The 20187-nt window shown below is 44.0% G+C and overlaps 1 protein-coding gene across 1 annotated transcript in view; it reads left to right on the forward strand.

The window, feature by feature from the left end:
* Positions 1-20187, forward strand: part of TNS1 (tensin 1) — a 365505-nt gene that overhangs the window by 228350 nt on the left and 116968 nt on the right. The window contains exon 5 of the mRNA XM_066611663.1: positions 12574-12615. Within this exon, the coding sequence (XP_066467760.1) occupies positions 12574-12615 (42 nt within the window). The remainder of the gene's footprint in view (positions 1-12573; positions 12616-20187) is intronic.

The following is a 20187-nucleotide window of genomic DNA, read 5'->3' on the forward strand; positions in this document are numbered from 1 at the left end:
TTGCATGTGAGAAGTGTCCAGCCTGCAAAGCCTACTTCTGGCAGATTCTATCCCTTCCAAGCCTGGAAGGGTGGGGTTGGCTTAGCAAGAGCTCCAAATTGGTCTGTAACTCTTGCATATTAAAACCACCCACATGCTGGTCCAATCATACTGTGAGGCCCTGCCCAGCTCTGCCAAGTCTGACTAAATCAAGAGTTTAGCTTTGGTAACAATGTCCTTGGCTCACCCAGGGGGGAGGGGGTGTTCTGCTTGGGGGTTGTGCCTCAGCAGCTGTTCAAGAATTTGTCTGCAGACTTTGAAGCCATGGACTCCTCTGGACTCTTCTGTTGTTTAAAAAATAATAATCTGAAGGCAAAATTTTTTTTTGCCCCAAAGGTCTCTTCCTATATAAAATTACAGGAGCTAATGTTTTCCATTCAGATAGTGCAACACTGAATACATTCAGAGCACTCTTTCTGGTACCCACATTTAAAACAGAGGCATACCTTTTAGTAACAGAGAAGGAGTTTCCATTCTTGAATGGTAGCTGGAAATTCCTGTTAAAGTGGGCTACAGATTTGGTTGCTGCTGGTGTGGTGTGCGTTTGACTTGGTAGAATAAACAAAGGGTGCACAAATCTGTATTTCTGTTATCATGGTTAAGAAGCATATAAACACAGGGTGCAGATATCTGTGATCATGCAGTCTAGGGTGGAATCTGCTGGAGCACATGATCTGATGCCACCTGAAAAACTTCAGCTTGCCATTTTTGGAAAAAAGAGCACTGCTTTCCTCATGGTTTTAGGGAGAAAGCTGCAAAAATGTGCACAGTGTCTGCAGAAGGCTAAGATCAAAAGCATAAGAGTGCACTTTGAGTGTGAACAGTGAGTTTATATTAGAAACCAGCAATGAATGCCCCTGGACCAGGTTTGGCTCATGTTCTCCCCTCCCCTGAATTGCCAACCCAGAGGCAAGCAAAAGATAATAACAACACTTAAGATTTGTATAGTGCTTTCTGAGTGTGCAAAACTCTTCACCAGTATTATGTTGATGCAGTTCTTACAACCGCCCTGTAAGGTAAGTAAGTTGTATTATTCCCATATTTCACTGGGAAGCTGAGGCTGAGAGGGTGTGGTTCACCTAAGTTCTCAAGTAAATTCATGGTAGAGGTGAGATTGAAACCAAGGAAGTTCTGAGTTGCAGCTTAGTCTCCTAGCCATTACACTACAAGATGATGTTGAAGGAGTAACAGCTGTTGACATGGGATTTTGGCCCTCTGCCATCTCTTCAAAGTGACCCTTTAGTCAAATGCATTGCTGCACTGGTGATTTTGGCCCCTGTGCCATCCAGGGCTAGGACTGCAGGGTGCTACCCCACTGCTGAGTGCTGATCCCAGGGTCCTTTGGAGGGTCTGTGTGGCCTCCAGGGCCCTCCAAAGACCTTCTGAGGCCTCCAGAAGGCCTTTAAACCCCATTTCCGGATTATGGCCAAAAATCGGGAATGGGATTTAAAGGTCTTCTAGGTGGGGGGCAGGGATGGGCGGGTGGGCAGGGAACGTGGCACTGCCCCAGAGGTGTGGCTCCCTCAGGCATTTGCCCCCCTTGCCTCCTCCGGAACGTCACTGCATCGCTGACCAGGGCAGTGTTTTCCTGTTGCCACTCCTCTTTGCGTTCACCTATCCCTGTTCCCTTCGCTTGATAGGCATTCTCTCTTATTTCTGCAATCATTCCTTATTATATATCAGTATAATTCCCTGACCCTTAATTCAGAATTGTGCAGAACTTCATGCTGGTATGAACGTGTGCAGTTCTGTGTGTGCATAATTAGTATAATTGATTCTGTACATGGGATTTTTAGTTTTCTTGTGGAGAATTTAGACTCAATGTTTCACCTAAGCCTACCCTAGGTAGCTCTTGGCTCTTTTGGCAAGTAAGGCCACTTGTCCCAGTGAGACATTAAGGGACATAATGCAACCTTCTGTTTGCTAACCTTCTTGCTCCTATCAGTCTCTGGCTCATGAACATCCCTGAGGGACCAGGTGCAGACTATACCTCTCTTACTGCTTCATGGATACTCCGAGTGACCCACAATGTCCACAGATCTTCTACGCATCACAAGACCTATCTGAACTTTAAGTCTCAAATTCCAAATCAGGAATGGGGAGCTTGCGGAATGGGGAAGTTGATCACCATTCAACACAATGTATCACTGGCCATGCACTGCCACTCCTTTATAACATGATTTAGGGGGCCTCTGCTGAGGAACTTCAGTTAAGCCCTATAACTGGAGTACATTAAGTTGTCTGTGAAAAATATAGTGCCTTATCTTGCACCAAGATACCATATTCATTATATGGTACCTAGGGAACCATGTACACTGTGAATATGGGCATGCATGTGCAAAGACTTCCCTGTCCTGAAAGCATCCCGTCTGTAGAATGTATAGTAGTTAGCATCCTAGATAACCAGTGAGGGAGCTAGAATTTGAACTGCGATTTGAAGAGAGTCTGTTTTTTCAAGGCAGTTGATAAAGGCCATTGAGAAGAAGAGGGATAAAGAAATGAGATATGAAGTTCCTTAGTAATGTAAGAGTAGACAATGACATATTATTAGCCTGTATTGTAAAGTCATTTAAGAGAGGATAATGACATATTATTATCTACTTTTCTATTGGTAAGACAGTGTTTTTTCACCACTTGGTTTTTCACCCCTTGGTATTTTTTTTTTTAATAAAAACTGCCTCTGAAGTATAAATATTGGTTTGGCAACTGAAACTGAAGAAAAGTTAAGAATACAGGCAGCTGTTACCCACTGGAAAGGAACACCTAATAAGAGTTCATAGAAAAGTATTGTCCTGTGGGCCCTGGCACATGTAATCTGCAAAGGCTGGATGCTTGTGGCCTCCATATCCATTCTTCTTCAGAACTTCCCATATTTATTATCTTTTCCAAATGATCCTGCCCTTGTGCCCCACAGGGTCCATCAAGACAGCTCACAAGAGATATAAAACAAAGGATAAAATTGGCAAGTCATTGAACTCATCCTATGAAAAATACAAATTAATCAATAAAATCAACAGCAGAACACAATGGTTGGAAAAGGATAAAGTGTTATTTCATACTGTTGAGTTTTGCTTTCCAGTCTAGCAGCATTATTCTAGCAGATGTTCCTTGGATTTTCTCATCATTCCCCAAACTTTTATTTTTGTCTCTTCCTTTTCTGGAAATTTCTAATGTTGCCAGAAGCTATTATAAGCAGCAGGGCACTCTGGAAGGAAGCTCTGCCAAAACCAAACTGTTGGTGGAAGAGGAGCAAGGAAGTTCCAGCAATGATCTGTACCTTACTTAGCCAGAGAGTGTGACTAGACCCCAAGGCAACCCACTGTAATTCATAGCTGAGAGGCAATTTAAGTCTGGATGCCTCCAGTTCTAGTTTTACATTCTGATCGTGTAGGCTCTCTAACAGGGCTTGGAAGCTCTTTGAAGGCTTGGAACAGGGACTGCAGAATTAGACCATTCACCCATTTGGCTAAGTGTAACGAATGTGCATTCTAGAACTGAAAGCTCCATATTATTCAACCAAACACCCAAAATCCAGTTACTGATGCTCATTATTTTTGATGTTATCTGGAAATCAGAGATACGTGTACCTCTGTTCTTTGACTGGCATACCATGGGGTGGAGCCCTCCAAATGCCCTTGTGACCCTTTCCAAAAGTAAGTTGCTTGGTGGCATATGGAGTGTCGTCTTCATGGGCTGTTCAGTGATAGGCTCTTCTCTACAGAAAGTCAGCCAGGCTAGCATGGAGAGTTGGTCTCATGAGGGTGCCTGTAAGCAAACCCTGCCAACCATATAAATGCACCCTCAAACCTGATTGTTTCTTCATCAGGGCATTCTGACTTCTTCTTTTTTTTTTCCACAGTCCTAACTGCCAGCTGCTCTGTAAGTCTGTTTTCATAAGTGTTCTGCCTCATGTTATCTCAGCACACAGATTAATCTCAATGTGCCCGTTGGCATATTTGGATGGTAAACAGATGTGAGTCCCTAAGAGAGTTTCCCAGTCTGGCCATGGACGTTTATCTGTGGAAGGCACATGCCCTGATCGCTTTGGGACCGTTATTGTGGGTTTGTCAAGGAAGTTGTGGGGCAAACTAGAAGCCAGACTTCTCCTGAAGGATGTCAAAGTGATCCTTACATTTGCCAGAAATCCAAAGGTTGTCCGCAACTGTGCCCTTATGCAGCCAGAATGTAGTATGCTTGGGGTTTAGCAAATGCTCTCACTTTTGATTTAGGTATTCCTTTTCTTTCCAACCTGTGGTTGGCTTGGCTCACAACCTGCTGTGTTATTAAATTTTTGGCTGTCTCTAATTTGTTTGCATGCTCCCTTGTTATTGCCACACCTACTTCACACTGCAGAGGCTCAAGATATGTCCCCTTTTTATTTATTTATTAGATTTGTATTCCGCCTTTTTCCCCAAAGGGCACCCAAGGTGACTAACAATCAAGTTAAAATACAAACAAAGTTAAAAATAAACATTAAAAATACAAAACACTTAAAAACAATTATGGTATTGGCAACCTTCAGTCTCGAAAGACTATGGTATCGCGCTCTGAAAGGTGGTTCTGGCACAGCGTCTAGTGTGGCTGAAAAGGCCAATCCGGGAGTGACAATCCCTTCCACACCGGGAGCAAGTGCAGTCTGTCCCTGGTCTGTCTCCCTGGCTATGGGCCTTCCTTCTTTGCCTCTTAGCCTCAGACTGTTGGCAAAGTGTCTCTTCAAACTGGGAAAGGCCATGCTGCACAGCCTGCCTCCAAGCGGGCCGCTCAGAGGCCAGGGTTTCCCACTTGTTGAGGTCCATCCCTAAGGCCTTCAGATCCCTCTTGCAGATGTCCTTGTATCGCAGCTGTGGTCTACCTGTAGGGCGCTTTCCTTGCACGAGTTCTCCATAGAGGAGATCCTTTGGGATCCGGCCATCATCCATTCTCACGACATGACCAAGCCAACGCAGGCGTCTCTGTTTCAGCAGTGAATACATGCTAGGGATTCCAGCACGTTCCAGGACTGTGTTGTTTGGAACTTTGTCCTGCCAGGTGATGCCGAGGATGCGTCGGAGGCAGCGCATGTGGAAAGCGCTCAGTTTCCTCTCCTGTTGTGAGCGAAGAGTCCATGACTCGCTGCAGTACAGAAGTGTACTCAGGACGCAAGCTCTGTAGACCTGGATCTTGGTATGTTCCGTCAGCTTCTTGTTGGACCAGACTCTCTTTGTGAGTCTGGAAAACGTGGTAGCTGCTTTACCGATGCGCTTGTTTAGCTCGGTATCGAGAGAATGAGTGTCGGAGATCGTTGAGCCAAGGTACACAAAGTCATGGACAACCTCCAGTTCATGCTCAGAGATTGTAATGCAGGGAGGTGAGTCCACATCCTGAACCATGACCTGTGTTTTCTTCAGGCTGATTGTCAGTCCAAAATCTTGGCAGGCCTTGCTAAAACGATCCATGAGCTGCTGGAGATCTTTGGCAGAGTGGGTAGTGACAGCTGCATCGTCGGCAAAGAGGAAGTCACGCAGACATTTCAGCTGGACTTTGGATTTTGCTCTCAGTCTGGAGAGGTTGAAGAGCTTTCCGTCTGATCTGGTCCGGAGATAGATGCCTTCTGTTGCAGTTCCAAAGGCCTGCTTCAGCAGGACAGCGAAGAAAATCCCAAACAAGGTTGGTGCAAGAACACAGCCCTGCTTCACTCCGCTTCGGATGTCAAAAGGGTCTGATGTGGAGCCATCGAAGACAACAGTGCCCTTCATGTCCTTGTGGAAAGATCTGATGATGCTGAGGAGCCTGGGTGGACATCCAATCTTGGGGAGAATCTTGAAGAGGCCGTCTCTGCTGACCAGGTCGAAAGCCTTTGTGAGATCTATGAAGGCTACAAAGAGTGGCTGTCGTTGTTCCCTGCATTTCTCCTGCAGTTGTCTAAGGGAGAATACCATATCAGTGGTGGACCTGTTGGCTCGGAATCCACACTGCGATTCTGGATAGACGCTCTCTGCAAGTACCTGGAGCCTCTTTAGTACAACTCGGGCAAACAGCTTTCCTACAACGCTAAGGAGAGAGATGCCGCGGTAGTTGTTGCAGTCACCCCTGTCACCTTTGTTCTTGTACAGCGTGATGATGTTTGCATCCCTCATGTCTTGAGGTACTTCACCTTCTCTCCAGCAGAGACAGAGGATTTCATGCAGCTCAGTGACGATGATCTCTTTGCAGCATTTTAGGACTTCAGCAGGGATGCTGTCTTTTCCAGGTGCCTTGCCAAAGGCAAGGGAGTCCAGGGCCACGTGAAGTTCTTCTAGGGTTGGTTCACTGTCAAGCTCTTCCAGCACAGGCAGGCACTCAATGTTGTTCAGTGCTTCTTCAGTGACTACATTTTCTCTGGAATATAGCTCAGAGTAGTGCTGCACCCAGCGTTCCATCTGCTGCGCCCGATCCTGGATGACCTCGCCTGTGGCAGACTTCAGAGGGGCAATTTTCTTCTGTGTTGGACCTAGGGCCTGCTTGATACCATCATACATCCCCTTGATGTTGCCCGTGTCAGCTGCTATCTGTATCTCGGAACAGAGCTGGAGCCAGTAGTCGTTAGCACATCTCCTGGCAGTCTGTTGGACTTTGCTGCGAGCAGTTCGGAGGACCTGCAGGTTGCGCTCACTGGGACAGGCCTTGTATGCTGCTTGAGCTCTCCTCTTTTCCTCAATGACTGGCGTCAACTCCTCAGAGTGGGCTTCAAACCAGTCTGCCGCCTTGTTGGTCTTCTTGCCGAATATGGACAAGGCGGTGTTGTAAACGGTATTCTTGAAATGTTCCCATCTGTTGGATGCGTTTGCATCGGCCGGGCCTGGAAGAGATTCCTCAAGCGCTTGTGCAAATTCCTCCACTTTTCTCTGATCCCGGGTCTTGCTGGTATCAATGCGAGGTCTTCCTTCCTTTTTCGTGTGATACAGTCGCTTTGTTTGCAGTTTCACTCTGCTGCACACCAGGGAGTGGTCAGTGTCGCAGGCAGCACCATGATAACTGCGTGTGATCTTGATGCTGGGAAGGCTGGAGCGTCTGGTGAGGATCAGGTCAAGCTGGTGCCAGTGCTTTGATCTTGGATGTCTCCAAGAGACTCTATGTTGGGGCTTTGTGTTGAAGAATGTGTTGCTGACACAGAGACCGTGATGACAGCAAAACTCTAGCAGGCATTGGCCATTTTCGTTCATCCTCCCAGTGCCAAACTGACCTAAGCAAGTGGGCCATGAACTGTTATCAGCACCAACTCTAGCATTGAAATCGCCGAGGATGAACAATGGCTCTTTTACAGGGATTTTCTTGACAGTGGTGGCCAGGTCATCATAGAATTTGTCTTTGGCTTCTGCTGGAGACGACAGAGTTGGTGCATAAGCACTGATGAGAGTGATAGGTCCTGCTGATGACTGGAGCTGCAGGGACAAAATTCTTTCACTTCCCACAGTAGGTGGGATGATGGATTTCAGCAGGGTATTTCTGACCGCAAAGCCAACGCCATGTTCCCTGGTTTCGTTTGGTGGTTTTCCCTGCCAGAAAAATGAGAAATTTCTCTCCTTGACAGATCCGGAATCTGGCAGCCTAGTCTCTTGAAGGGCGACGATGTCCATCTGCAGTCTGCTCAGCTCCATGTCGATGACAGCTGTTTTGCGTGCATCGTCTATTTCTTGCAGGTCATCAGAGAAGCCAGGTGTCATTGTCCTAACGTTCCAGGTGCCCAGCTTTAGGGCAGTAGTTTTCTGTTTTCTGTTGCATGGTGCAACAGTAAAAAACAATTAAAACAAGATAAAATATATAGCAGCAGATTAAAAGCACACAGTAGAAGATAATTTATAGAATTTTTAGAATTTAGAATTTTACATAATTTTTAGAATTAGGTCTGCAATTTGTAAGAAATTTTGCAGGTGCTTTGTGGGCAAATGGTCAGTTTGGTGAATTTTGCAGGTGTGTGCTAAAATGCTTCAGACAAGCACTCTGACTTACCTTACCTTCAAAACTATACTTTCTTGCTCCCTTCCTATTTTTTCTGACAAAGTTTTTCCTGACAGATACTATTGTATCACTATGGATAATATGTCAGTATCCAGATAACTTTACTGAATGAATTGCATTGGGAGTTGACTCTATGCTTATTGCTTAGTAGGGGAAGAATATTGATTTGGGACCAAGTCTTGGGGACATATAGGCTGCAGTCCTATACTCACTTACCTGGAAATTAGTCTCATTGAACTCAGTGGCACCCACTTCTCAGTGGTCATGCATAGGGTTGTGCTGTTACTTAAGTGGGAATCAGCACTATGCGCTGAAGACAAAATCGTGTGTTAGGATATTTTTCTACATAGATGGACAGAAGCAATATGGCGAACCTCTATATTCCTTCAATAAAATAGACATGAAAAATATTTTACAAAATTTGTATAATTTGTACACGATAATTTACGAGACTCTGAGATACCATGCAGTGCTTGGAATTGCTAGTGGGACTGATGTGATAGAAATATTAATATTTCCAGAAAACCATCTTAGCCAGTGTCCTGACAGAGCAACACATAAACCACAGAAAATAATGATCTCTTGTAAGCATCTAACCATCCTCTGGCATGGATTCCTGGAGCATTTTCCTTGTTCATTGCTTTTGTCATTTGTATCAGTTCAGCAGTGGGGAAGGGCTTCAGCTTTAACAGTTGATTTGAGAGATGAGCTGGGCTCCCCTGCTGTACTGCATGATCAATGCTGAAGTTGCTAACTGCATTATTTCTGGGACATTTAACAGTGCTCTATGCAAGTAACCAGAGCAGATGTGCTCCTTTTTCCTTACAGAGGCATTTTTAAAAGAGCTGATACAGAAATCTATTTATTTATTCTGTTTGTATAATGTTTTTTGATCAAATGGAGCCCTCTAAGTGGTTTGCAATAAAGTATATTTAAAGCACTGTGCCTGAAATGTAACTAAAAAGATTGATAAGCAGTTTATTGAAGCAGTTTATTTATTTTAAATTTTGTGCTTTTCTCCAGATGAAGTTAAGGTGGCTCAGGATCAGAAACATGTATATTTTTAAAAATAGAAAGTATTCATGATAACAAACTAAAATTAAAACAAAAGCAGCACAAAAAAATACAATCCAAAAACCCAAAAAGAGAAACACTTGGAGACATGCAAACGATTGGTAGATAAAACAGCAATAAAACAATCAAAGAAGGGAGGTCACTTCTTGGTAAAGGCTGGGCCTGCCAGCTCTCTCTCAGACAGAAATAGATGAAGTGGGGGCTACAGACGAAGCTGGGCAAATGTACCCAGAAATACAGCTGCCACCTGGACACAGAGGAACAAAGTTGGGTCCAGGAGAACTGCCAAGCTGTTAACCTGAACCTTCAAGGGGAGTTCAGCTTTGTCCAAAACAGGTGAATACACTGTCACCAGAACAGCAGGTCTCCTGATCAGTAGAGCCTTTCTCTTTTCTAGATTCAATTTCAGCTTGCCTTCACCAATTACAATAGAATAAAGGTAGATAAGAAAAATGAAGAGAACAGAATAAATATGAAGCTGAAGAACCACAGATCACAGCCATCTACAAACAAAAGCCTTTTGAAGCAGGATGTTCTTGACTGTTCTAAAAAGTCTGAAAGAAATCCTTTCAGAGGGCTTGCTCAGGAAGAGAGCCTTATAGAATGAACAATAGAGAAAGTTGTAGTGGTCTTAAATCAGCCCTCAAGAGCACCACTTGCCACTTATAAGTATTTTAGAAAAATCAACCAGCTGCTGGGGAAAACTTAAAACTATTTGGCCAAACAACTTTGTTTAGGGCAGTGTTTCTCAAACTGTGAGTTGCAAGCCAATTTCAGGTGGGTCCCCATTCATTTCAATATTTTATTTTTAATATATTAGACTTGGTGCTGCCATGGGGTTCACTTGATGCTGCCACATATGTGACTATATGTGGGGAAATGTTACAGATTTGTACTTTGAACAGGCCACTATGTATATGCTTTTAACAATGATAGTCAATGGGACTTACTCCTGGGTAAGTGTGGGTAGAATCACAGCCTAGGATTGTTAAAAATTTTTCCTGCTTGATGATGTCATTTCTGGTCATGACATCACTTCTGGTGGGTCCTGACAGATTCTCATTCTAAAAAGTGGGTCCCGGGGCTAAAAGTTGGAGAATCACTGATTTAGGGAATTGGAATATAACAGCTTTTGTGTTAACTTCCGCTCATGCCAAGCTCTGATGTCAGCATTTGCTACATGAACTTTGCATATGAAGTGTAAAAATGTGGAACCCAAAATTTGAATTCTACTTGTGGCTTTTATTATTTGCAATTCAATGTGACTTCTGCAAAATAATTGACTTCCTTGATCTGCTGAATGCATGATGCAATGATGTCAAAGCAGTGCATGGTTAGGACTTTACGTGAACAGTGAGTGGCGAGCTGTTAATGATTTAGATGCTTTTATGTTGAATAGGTCTGCAGAGTTGGGTGCATGTTTGGGTAGGATAAGGCATACAGGTGGGACCTCGGTATCCACTGATTTGGTATCCACAAATTTGACTCACCACTGATTCCACCTTTAAATCCCTTTCAACGAGGAAAAAAGCACCAAAATCTAATTCCCCTTCGTGCTCTTAAATAGTTATAATCTTTTTCCTCTGGATTCCATTATTCACCCCTTCTAGTGGCTGAATGAGGTATAGTGTCTATACCAATGCATTCTGGGGTGAGAATGGAGGAGCAAGAAACCTGGAAGTGGGTCTTTAAAGCTATTTTTCTACTGATTTGGTATCCACTGATTTTTTTATCCCCTGGGGATTCTGGAATGGAACCCTAGTAGATAACGAGACATGACCTGTATGGTGCATCCGAGTAGGCTTGTATTAAACTCTTCAATGGTTATAGAAATCAGAACAAACCATAGACAGCATATGAACAAGTGAAACTGCCTTATGTTGTGTCAAATCAATACAGTAGCATAACTGAACTGTGCTGTGCCTTATATTGTGTCAGACCAATACTTCATTTTGGCCGGGGCTCACCAAGATCTCGGATCACTCTGGTGGCTGAGATCTATTTAACTGAAGATGCCATAGAATGAATCTTCAGCAATGCCATCATGCATTCTGCTGTTGAGCTAAGGCTTCTTTCTGTAAAGGTAAAGGTTGTTGTTAGCTCTTGGTACAAGGGATCAGAATTTTCAAATTGTTTCTGCAGTGATGCAAATCTTCCATTGTCTAGGCATGAGATACATACAGCTGATACATTTAACAATGCTCAGGGAAGAACTATTCAGTCCTTATAAAAGGTCCTCTGCAGATATACCCTCCAGACAAATTGTGCAGTATAATAATAAGTAACAGATGGCCATGAAAAGGAGCTTCTGGGGACCAAATTATTCCAGCTTTTTCCAGTGATCCCTTTTGGCTCTTCTAGGACCTTGTTTGTTTCTGTCACCTTTTGTGATCAAGATACTTTCTGCTTCAGTGGCCTGCCCAATTCTGACTTGAAACTCAGTGGTTTCTGCCCAGGCCATCTCATTCCAATGAGCCTCCATAATTGGAAACTTTTTGCTGTGCTGTCTTGGCTTCTCCTTATGTTCCAAGGCAGATATGTGATCGTGTAGAGCAGTGTTTCTCAAACTGTAGGTTGGGACCCACTAGGTGGGTCGCGAGCCAATTTCAGGTGGGTCCCCATTCATTTCAATTTTTTATTTTTAATATATTAGACTTGATGCTACCATGGTATGTAACTGCATTTAAGGAAATGTTACACATCTGTACTTTTAACAATTAACTAATTTTACGTAACTATGTATATTCTTTTAACAATGATAGTAAATGGAACGTACTCCTGGGAAAGTGTGGGTAGGATTGCAGCCTAGGATTACTAAAAATTCTGCTACTTGATAATGTCACTTCTGGTCATGACATCACTTCCAGTGGGTCCTGACAGATTCTCATTCTAAAAAGTGGGTCCTGGTGCTAAAAGTTTGAGAACCACTGAGAGAAAAATGAGTAGAGATGGGGCTACAGATAAACCTGAGGGTGGAGAAACAAGAATAGAAGGGCTCACTGAAAGAAAGGAACACAGGCTTGTGGCGGTGCAGAGAGAAGAGCATGCACTAAGAAGTGGTGTGATAAAGGTGAGAGTTAATCTAGAAGGCTCTGATGGGTTGGGCCTGCAGTTTTGCACAGAGAAGGATGAGCTAACAGAGAATGGGTTGAAAAGAAAACATTGAGTTAAAGCTATAGCAAATGTGCTTTTTTGCAGTAAATGCAGTGATGTAGCCCTTTTGAGTTAATAGAAATGTAAAGGTGGGTCTCAGAGCCATTTGAATTGTACATTAAACATTAACTTCCTCTCCACCCATTAAAATTCAGCTTTGGGACAAACTGAGTGGTCCAACTTGGCTTTACAGGGATTCCTGACCTTTTGAGTCTCTTTCTTTCCTTAGTTATGGGAAGGATGTTTGAACATTGCCAGGAAAAATGAAATTTTGTACTGGAGAATTTTGAACTTGAACTTCTCCTCTGTCTCTCTTTTCCCCAACCCCAGCCATCCACTGAGGAGAGTCCTGCAAAGCACGTAGACACCCCGGTAAGTTATCTGTTTTGCCTCTGTATAGAGCAGAATATATTTAGGAAGGAAATGTCCAAGGAAGCTGCTTTGTACTGACAATGGGTCACTCTTATGTTCTGTTGTGTAGCTTCCCATCTATACCACTTCAGCTGTCTTAGATCCTCATGGTCGCCCCTCAAGTTACCAAAAGCATCTTTTTTTAAAAACCTTTTCACATTTTCCCATGCTTCTAGCCCAGCAATTTTCAACCAGTTTTCCATGGCACATTGGTGTCTTGCGAATGCTCCACAGGTGTGCCATGGGAGTTTTGGGGAGGGTAATTTACGTAGGGCCATTAGGGGATGTGAGCCCCCCCGCCCCACTGGCAGTGCAGTGTCCCTTGTCAACTGTCAAAAAAGTTGATGGTGTGTCTTAATAATTTTAGCGCCTTGTTAATGTGCCATGAGATGGTAAAGGTTGAAAATAGCTGTTCTCGCCCCTTCAGTGATGCACTTCACTTTAATTGCAAGCAGAGCTTGCTCAGGCCTGGAGACATAATATAACCACTCTTTTCATGAGTCCCCAAGCTCCATTTCTAAGTGATCACAAGTGCTATCTTAGTACAGGAATTCACAAATTTTGTTGTAGTGACTCTTGCTAAGCCCAGTTTGAAACAAACTGTTCCATGCTCCCTTAAGTGTATAGCTGGTTCTGTTTCTGTGACTGTATTTATGTATTGAAACCAATAAGACCAGTTCTGTGCTCACAGAATGGAGCATAACATGCAGCTTTCCAGTATTGCACTGATTGATAGGGGCTGCAAGGGATGATGGCCAGTCAAGAGCTACACTAGGTGTGGAGAGCCTTATGATTCCCCTGGCAACGGTCTGTGCCTGCCTCACTCTTTGAGAATTACTGATTGCTGAGTGGCACATACATTTAGAAAGTAAAGATAGGGAATTGGACAAGTTTCTGGAGGAAAAATCCATTATGGGTTAGAAGCCATGATGTGTATGTACAACCTCCTGATTTTAGAAACGGGCTATGTCAGAATGCCAGTGCAAGGGAGGGCACCAGAATGCAGGTCTCTTGTTGTCTGGTGTGTTCCCCGGGGCATTTGGTGGGCTGCTGTGAGATACAGGAAGCTGGACTAGATGGGCCTATGGCCTGATCCAGTGGGGCTGTTCTTATGTTCTTATGTCTGAACTGTGCAGAAATGTCCACAGAAAAAGGATTGAAACAAGCGTTTTAGTGTGGCCCGTAAAAAGGAGGACAAATAAGGAAGGGCATAATACAAAACATTCCAATAAAATAAACAACATTAATACATGTCAGAAAACAGCTTTTCTTCTTATCTCTCACAGCCCCAAAAATGTAAAGGCTGTGAGTTCAGGAATGCCAAATGAAAACTTCCTCCCAAGTCCCCAGAACAAATTCCTGTTCTAAAGAAACAAGGATAAATATGTTGTCTCTTCTGGGAAGTTCTGCGTCACTTTTTCGGGTCTCTGTGTGTGTTCTGTGTAGGACTTTACACTCTGTGGTGCTCTTGCCTGCCTCTCCTGTATTAGATTATCCACTGAAAAAATGACTGCAGCAACTCACACATAAAAGAAAAATGCAATTACCTGCAGTGAAAACTCACCAAAAGTGCAGAAGCATTTTTTCCAGTGGCAATTCCATGAAATTCCTCACTGTTCTTTGAGCCTAGTTGCCCTTCGTTAGGAGAGCAAATGTCACCTAGTCAGTGACAAGCTACAGCACACAACTCTTGCTAACAAGGCAGAAGCCAGTGCAGACAGAAGCCTGAGTGGTTAGCAAGTACCTTGTGCTGTGGCTTTCCACTGAGAAAATAAAAAATAAAGATTCCCGTGATGAACTGCAGCTATGCTCAAAGTACGCTGGAATAACCTTTTTACTTGAATAAGTGCTTTTGTACCTTTTGAGGATTTCCACTATGTATTTTCCTGTTAGGCTTTCTTACATAAGTGCAATTGTGAATTTTGAAGATAGCCTTCAATGTGCCACTCACCTGGCTCCTCTCGTAGATGCAACAGAACTGAAAGGCACCAATCCTATAGGACTTGCTGTTAGTGTGATTGAAAGTTGGTACTTGTGGGAATCAATTGCTGGCTGTTCATACGATTGGTCTTGCTTGTGTCTGAGTTGTAGTGCCTGAAGTGGGACTCACAGTAGGGGCCCAATCCTATCCAACTTGCCAGCACTGATGCAGCCATGCCAACAGGGCGTATGCTGCATCCTGCAGTTCAGGAGCAGTCACAGAGGCCTCCTCAAGGTTAAGGAATGTTTAGTTTCTTATCTCAGGGCTGCATTGTGACTGTATCAGTGCTGGCGCTCTAGGTCAGGGCTGTCCAAACTTTTTGGCAGGAGGGCCACATCATCTCTCTGACGGTTGTGACGGGGCCGGGAAAGAAAAGAATTAATTTACATTTCAAATTTGAATAAATTTACATAAATGAATATATTAGAGATGGCACTTATATGAATGAATGCTTGCAATAGCTCAAGGCCTAGAAAAGGCCTTGCACAAAGCAAGGCCAGCCTTTCCTTCACTGCTGCTGCAGCATCACAGACATGAAACAACAAGCAGAGGTGGGAGCCCTCATCCCACTGTTCACACAAGAGGTCTAACAGTTGGCTGTTACGCTGAAAGCAGTTGCATCAGGCCAGCATGGGCTCCAGCAAGTCTCCAGAGGGCCAGAGGCTCATTGGAGACTGGGGTCTCCCTGAGGGCCGGATTGGGACTCCTTGAGGGCCGCAAGTGGCCCCAGGTCCGGGGTTTGGGCACTCTTGCTCTAGGTCATGGGGACTTCCATGCTTGGATAAATTACAAGATTTGGCTTTTCCAACTGCAGAAGTTGCCACTGCAGCTTGATTCCCCACTTCAGATGTTAACTGGAATGTGAAGAGAGAATAGATAATCTTTAGAAATATATGACATTGAGTGAACTCTGAGGATGGAAGTTTCATGAGATTCAAGGGTATCTGGAAACAGAACTGTTTTTATTTGGGGAGGAATGTAAAAGCCTAGCCTAATGTGCAAATGCAAGGGTATGAAGAGGCTCTCCCTGGAAGGGGAATTGCTCCAGCTCATCTAGCACAGAGGGTTTTTTGGCTTAGACTTCTACCTAAAACATCTGGCAAGGCTGCCCAGAATACTAGGCTAGAGGGAATGTGGGTTCTTCAGCCAATCTTGTATTAACTGTGCCTCTACTTAGATGACAGCTTGCCATTGGATGCTTAGCTCCAGCCAGTCCCTTGTGGTTGTCTTGGCACCACAGCACCCCCAATCCTATTGCTTGGAGAAAGAGGAGGGGACCAAGCTGATACTCATGAGATGGGTTGCTCTCTCCCTGGCAATCCAGTCCAAATATTTGATAATCAGGAACGCTAAAAATCAAATCATGTGCATTTGAACTGAACAAGGCTTCTGTGTTCATAAGGAAAACAAGATTCTCCTGGCACTGTCCCTTTTTTCCATTACAAGAATAGCCTGTAAACATCTTCACAGGCCCTTCCCAGGAACTGAGTGTTGGTTCACCATCATGCAAGGCTCACCCAAAGCAATGCCTTTGGTTACTGCTATTGTAACTTTGCATGCAGTTAACCTTGTTCATTTTGGTGGTCTATCAACAGAACATGTGACTTTATTTTTATTTCCACCCCACCCTTTTGACCCAGTAGAGCAAAGGTTTTCCAACTGCATTCCTTGGGATCTGACACATTCTCTTGACTTGTGCAATAGTAGAGGCATGTAGAGCATGTTTTAGTGTGCACCCTCATTTCACACAGGAATGATTAGTGATAGTGGGGAAGCTTCATACAAGGGAAGCATATTCCATATTGATCTTCTCCTTAGGAAGCTCCTAATAGGCTTTCTAAGCAACTTCAGGTTTCTCGGGACCAGTGCTAGAAAACCACTGATAGGAGCTAATTTGTGTTTGGAGATTCTTAAGGCCAAAGTAGATGGGACATTAAATACATCACTATCTGGTTGGGAACTGACTTTGTCTTTCATGTAGCCGCCATGCAGGACCCTGATTTGGATTAGGATTTTGGCATGCAGATAGAGGATGTTGATCCTTTAATTTAGCCCCATTAAAAACCATTCCATAAAGATTTTGTGGGTCATTGAACATACCTTTTGCTGCACCTAGCACCTTTGAGGGGGGGCATTCTTGATGGGAAAACATGAAAGTCCTCAATGAAGCATTTAGTACCATATGTTGTTTGACTCCTACTTCATTACTGATGGAAATAAACGGGTGGAAATAAACGTGCTGTTTCTATGAATCCAGCTCACAGGCTCATATTCTATAGCAATGGCCTTGATTCGTCATTGGTTACTGAAATAAGGTATCTTGTGACTCCTTGTTGTTGTCACTGTGAAAGGCTGACATGGCTATTCCTCTAGAATTTTCAGCAACATGTGAGTCAACCAGGAGAAAGGGAAGTGGTGTTGAGAGCAACTCACTGGGATCTCAGGCTTTAGCAAAGATCATTTGTCACTTATTTATTTATTTATACGGGTATTTATATACCGCCTTTCTTTGGTCGTCAGATTTCTCCTCAGACTGCGATTTACATAGGCAGGCTGTTCTAAACCCCGTAGGGATTTTTACAGTTGAATAGTTCTAGTCTTTCATAGAACTCCTCGTTCCAGCTGGATTCCTTGCCTCTCTCTGGCCCTTCGCCTCCCACGCTCCACTTGACGGCAACTCCTCTCTGCCACCGAGGGTCAGATCATCAGTATATCAGCGTGTCGTCAGTTCTCTGGTACTTCCGGTTGTTTTGAACTGGCAGCCTCAGATCTTTAGGCATACAAGGCGGCAGCTCTACCAACTGAGCCAGGCCTTGCATCGTTCTGCCTGGGCCTGACTTCTAGATGCAGTGCCTTCTCAGCGTTTAATAATATTTGCCTGGAAGCTGTTATTCCTATCAGCTGATGTCTGCCTGACTCTTCCTCGTGGTGCTGTGTGCGTGTGTGTGTGTGTGTGTTGGAGAGAGTTTCAGAAAGGGGCGGGGCTCTGTGTCCACTGTCAATAATTATAACAGGAGAGCTGTTTGTGGTTAGCATGTTGCACAGTTTGCTGAGCCACCGGGACCAAACCAGCAGCATCACAGACTGGTCACCCTCCCCAAGCTGTATGGTTGAGATCTGCTGTATGCCGGGCTTGTGTTGTTTAATCAAACACCATAGTGTTATAGCTGCGGACTTGCTTCAGTTGACTCTCTGTAGAGGAGGGGGGGCTGCCTTGGAATAAGAACTCAGAAAGAACAGGCACCATGCCCTGGAAATGGATTAGACGATCACTGACTTTCCCTAAGGTAAGCCTTTGTAAGGGTTGGAGTGGGGTGGGTATTGGGAGACCAAGGGCATAATCCTAACCAGGTCTACTTAGAAGGAAGTCCTATTTTGTTCATTGGGCATTTCTTTCAGGAAAGTGTGGTTAGGATTGCAGCCCAGGTCTTGTAATTGGATCTACTTACGGGAGCAGGGTAGGAATGAGCTAAACATTCCCAACAAAGGATTTGTCTTGGACTCAGGCTTCCCTAGACAGAATGGACTTCATGGATCAGATCTTTCAATGAGTTTAAATTGTGGTGATTCCTATCTGCACTTTGTCCTTTCACAGAACTCTTTTGGGCAACGTTATTTTGATGGAAGTGAATCCAGGCCTGGCTATGGATATTGCTTTCTATGCAGTTTGACCCATGCCAGTTGCTTCAGTCACCTTTGAGTAAAGTGCATTGGATATCTATGGATCACTGAAAGGCAGAAAGTTCAAGCAGTGTAATGGAGTCACAGGAGTCACTCCATAGCTAAGGTGTTCTGGATTTTCAGAATTCTGTCATTACAAAGCTCAAGGATGCTATTCCCCATGCAGTTAGACAAACTGCCCAGTTCTGCCCACTGCTGTGTTATAGTGTGCAACTGTGCCACCATATGCTATGCTGCATACTATGGTTTGGGGGAGGAACATCCTGCAGGAGGTATGTAATTTTTTTTTTTTTTACTTATCCGTCTGGTAGGCTGCCCAATTGCCAATGGGTCTCCTCAAACCTGCACCAACGAATTTGCTGGCTTATGTCAGAGAAAAGAGGTGGGGCTTATTGAGAAGGAGGAGATAAGGTCTGGTGCATACTGGTCCTGTCAAGATCCACCCTCTTGGGCAGTGATTCCCAAACTGTGTGTCAGCTGCCCTGGCAGGGGGACCACACTATGCTGCTCCAAACAGCAGTTGGAGGTTCAACACGGCGGGAAGAGCTCTAGTGTGTGAAAACTGTGTGCTGGGAAAAGCCCCGCGTCAGCCTTCTTACTTCTGTTTGAAGAACTGAGTGATGTTTCTGAACCTGGAAGTGACTTGCAATGGCATCATTATCAGTCATTTCCAGGAGCTGTGCACAGTATGCAGGGGTGCTGCAGGTACCAAACTTCTGGAACAGCTGCCCTACAGAATACAATCTGATACACAGTGGTGTTGCCAACATCCACTCCTCCTTCCCTGCCCTTCCCCTGATACTCCCTGAAACTCCCTCTGCCCTCCCCACCCATGATATGCCTCTGCTGCTGGCTCACCAGTGCTGATGGAGGCCTCTGGAGCCATTTGAGGCAGCAGCCTGGAAGTACATGACAGCTGCAAAGTTTTTGCATTGCTGTAAAGTGTACATTGCCTCAATAGGATTGAGGCCAAATTGTTCTGTAATTTGGTGTGATAGCCTGTCTTGTTTTGACAAGGTATAAAATACTTCTGAGAAAATTCAGCAGAGTATGAAATGTGTAGGCAAAGTAAACCCCATAATCATTCAAGGTGTTTGCTGTGTATCACAATAATGTTTTGTTCTCATGCTCTCATGTTGCCTTTACTTTTAGTGGGTCACTTGTAAATTATTCAGCAACTGTTTTTAAAGTAGATTATTATATACAATGGCAGGTCATGCTTTGCAAACTACACAGTTTAGGAACTACACACTTGCAAACTACACAAACCTAAGTCTGTACTTGGACACAGTGGGATGAGAGTTCAAGTTGCTCCCTCTTTTTTGTTTTTGATTGATTATATTAACATGCGTGAGATGTGGCTATGCATTTTTTTTGTCCCCGATGGATATTTCTTTAATAAGTGCTTCAACTAAGGTCACAAAGTCACCAAACAAATGAGAACACTTTGAATTTTTAGGACCATGGAAATAGTGCACAAATCAAACATTCCTGCTTCAGCATCTCAGATGTTTCCTTCCAGCATTTTGTTTTATGAAGGCTCAAGTCGAGGCAAACCAGAGCATAGTCTGATGGCTTGGGGTGCCCTGTTCGCATCATATTGCAGTGTTTCTAGCTGGAGATCTATAAGGGCCCTATCCTATCCAGTGGCATAGCTAAGGGGGTGCAGGGGGTAGCAGTTGCACTGGGCAATAAGCTTTCGCTGAGCTTGACACTAGTGGCCAAAATTATGAAAACCTTGGTATGTACAAATAATACCATCATGTTAAATATCATTGGAAAGGTAATTGCAATGAAACAAACTGCACTTAAATATCTGTGTTTTATCAAACGTTATGGCCAATTAACCATAAATTTTTATTTGTTTACTA

This window comes from Tiliqua scincoides, chromosome 1 (assembly GCF_035046505.1).
Source record: "Tiliqua scincoides isolate rTilSci1 chromosome 1, rTilSci1.hap2, whole genome shotgun sequence".
Lineage (NCBI taxonomy): Eukaryota > Metazoa > Chordata > Lepidosauria > Squamata > Scincidae > Tiliqua > Tiliqua scincoides.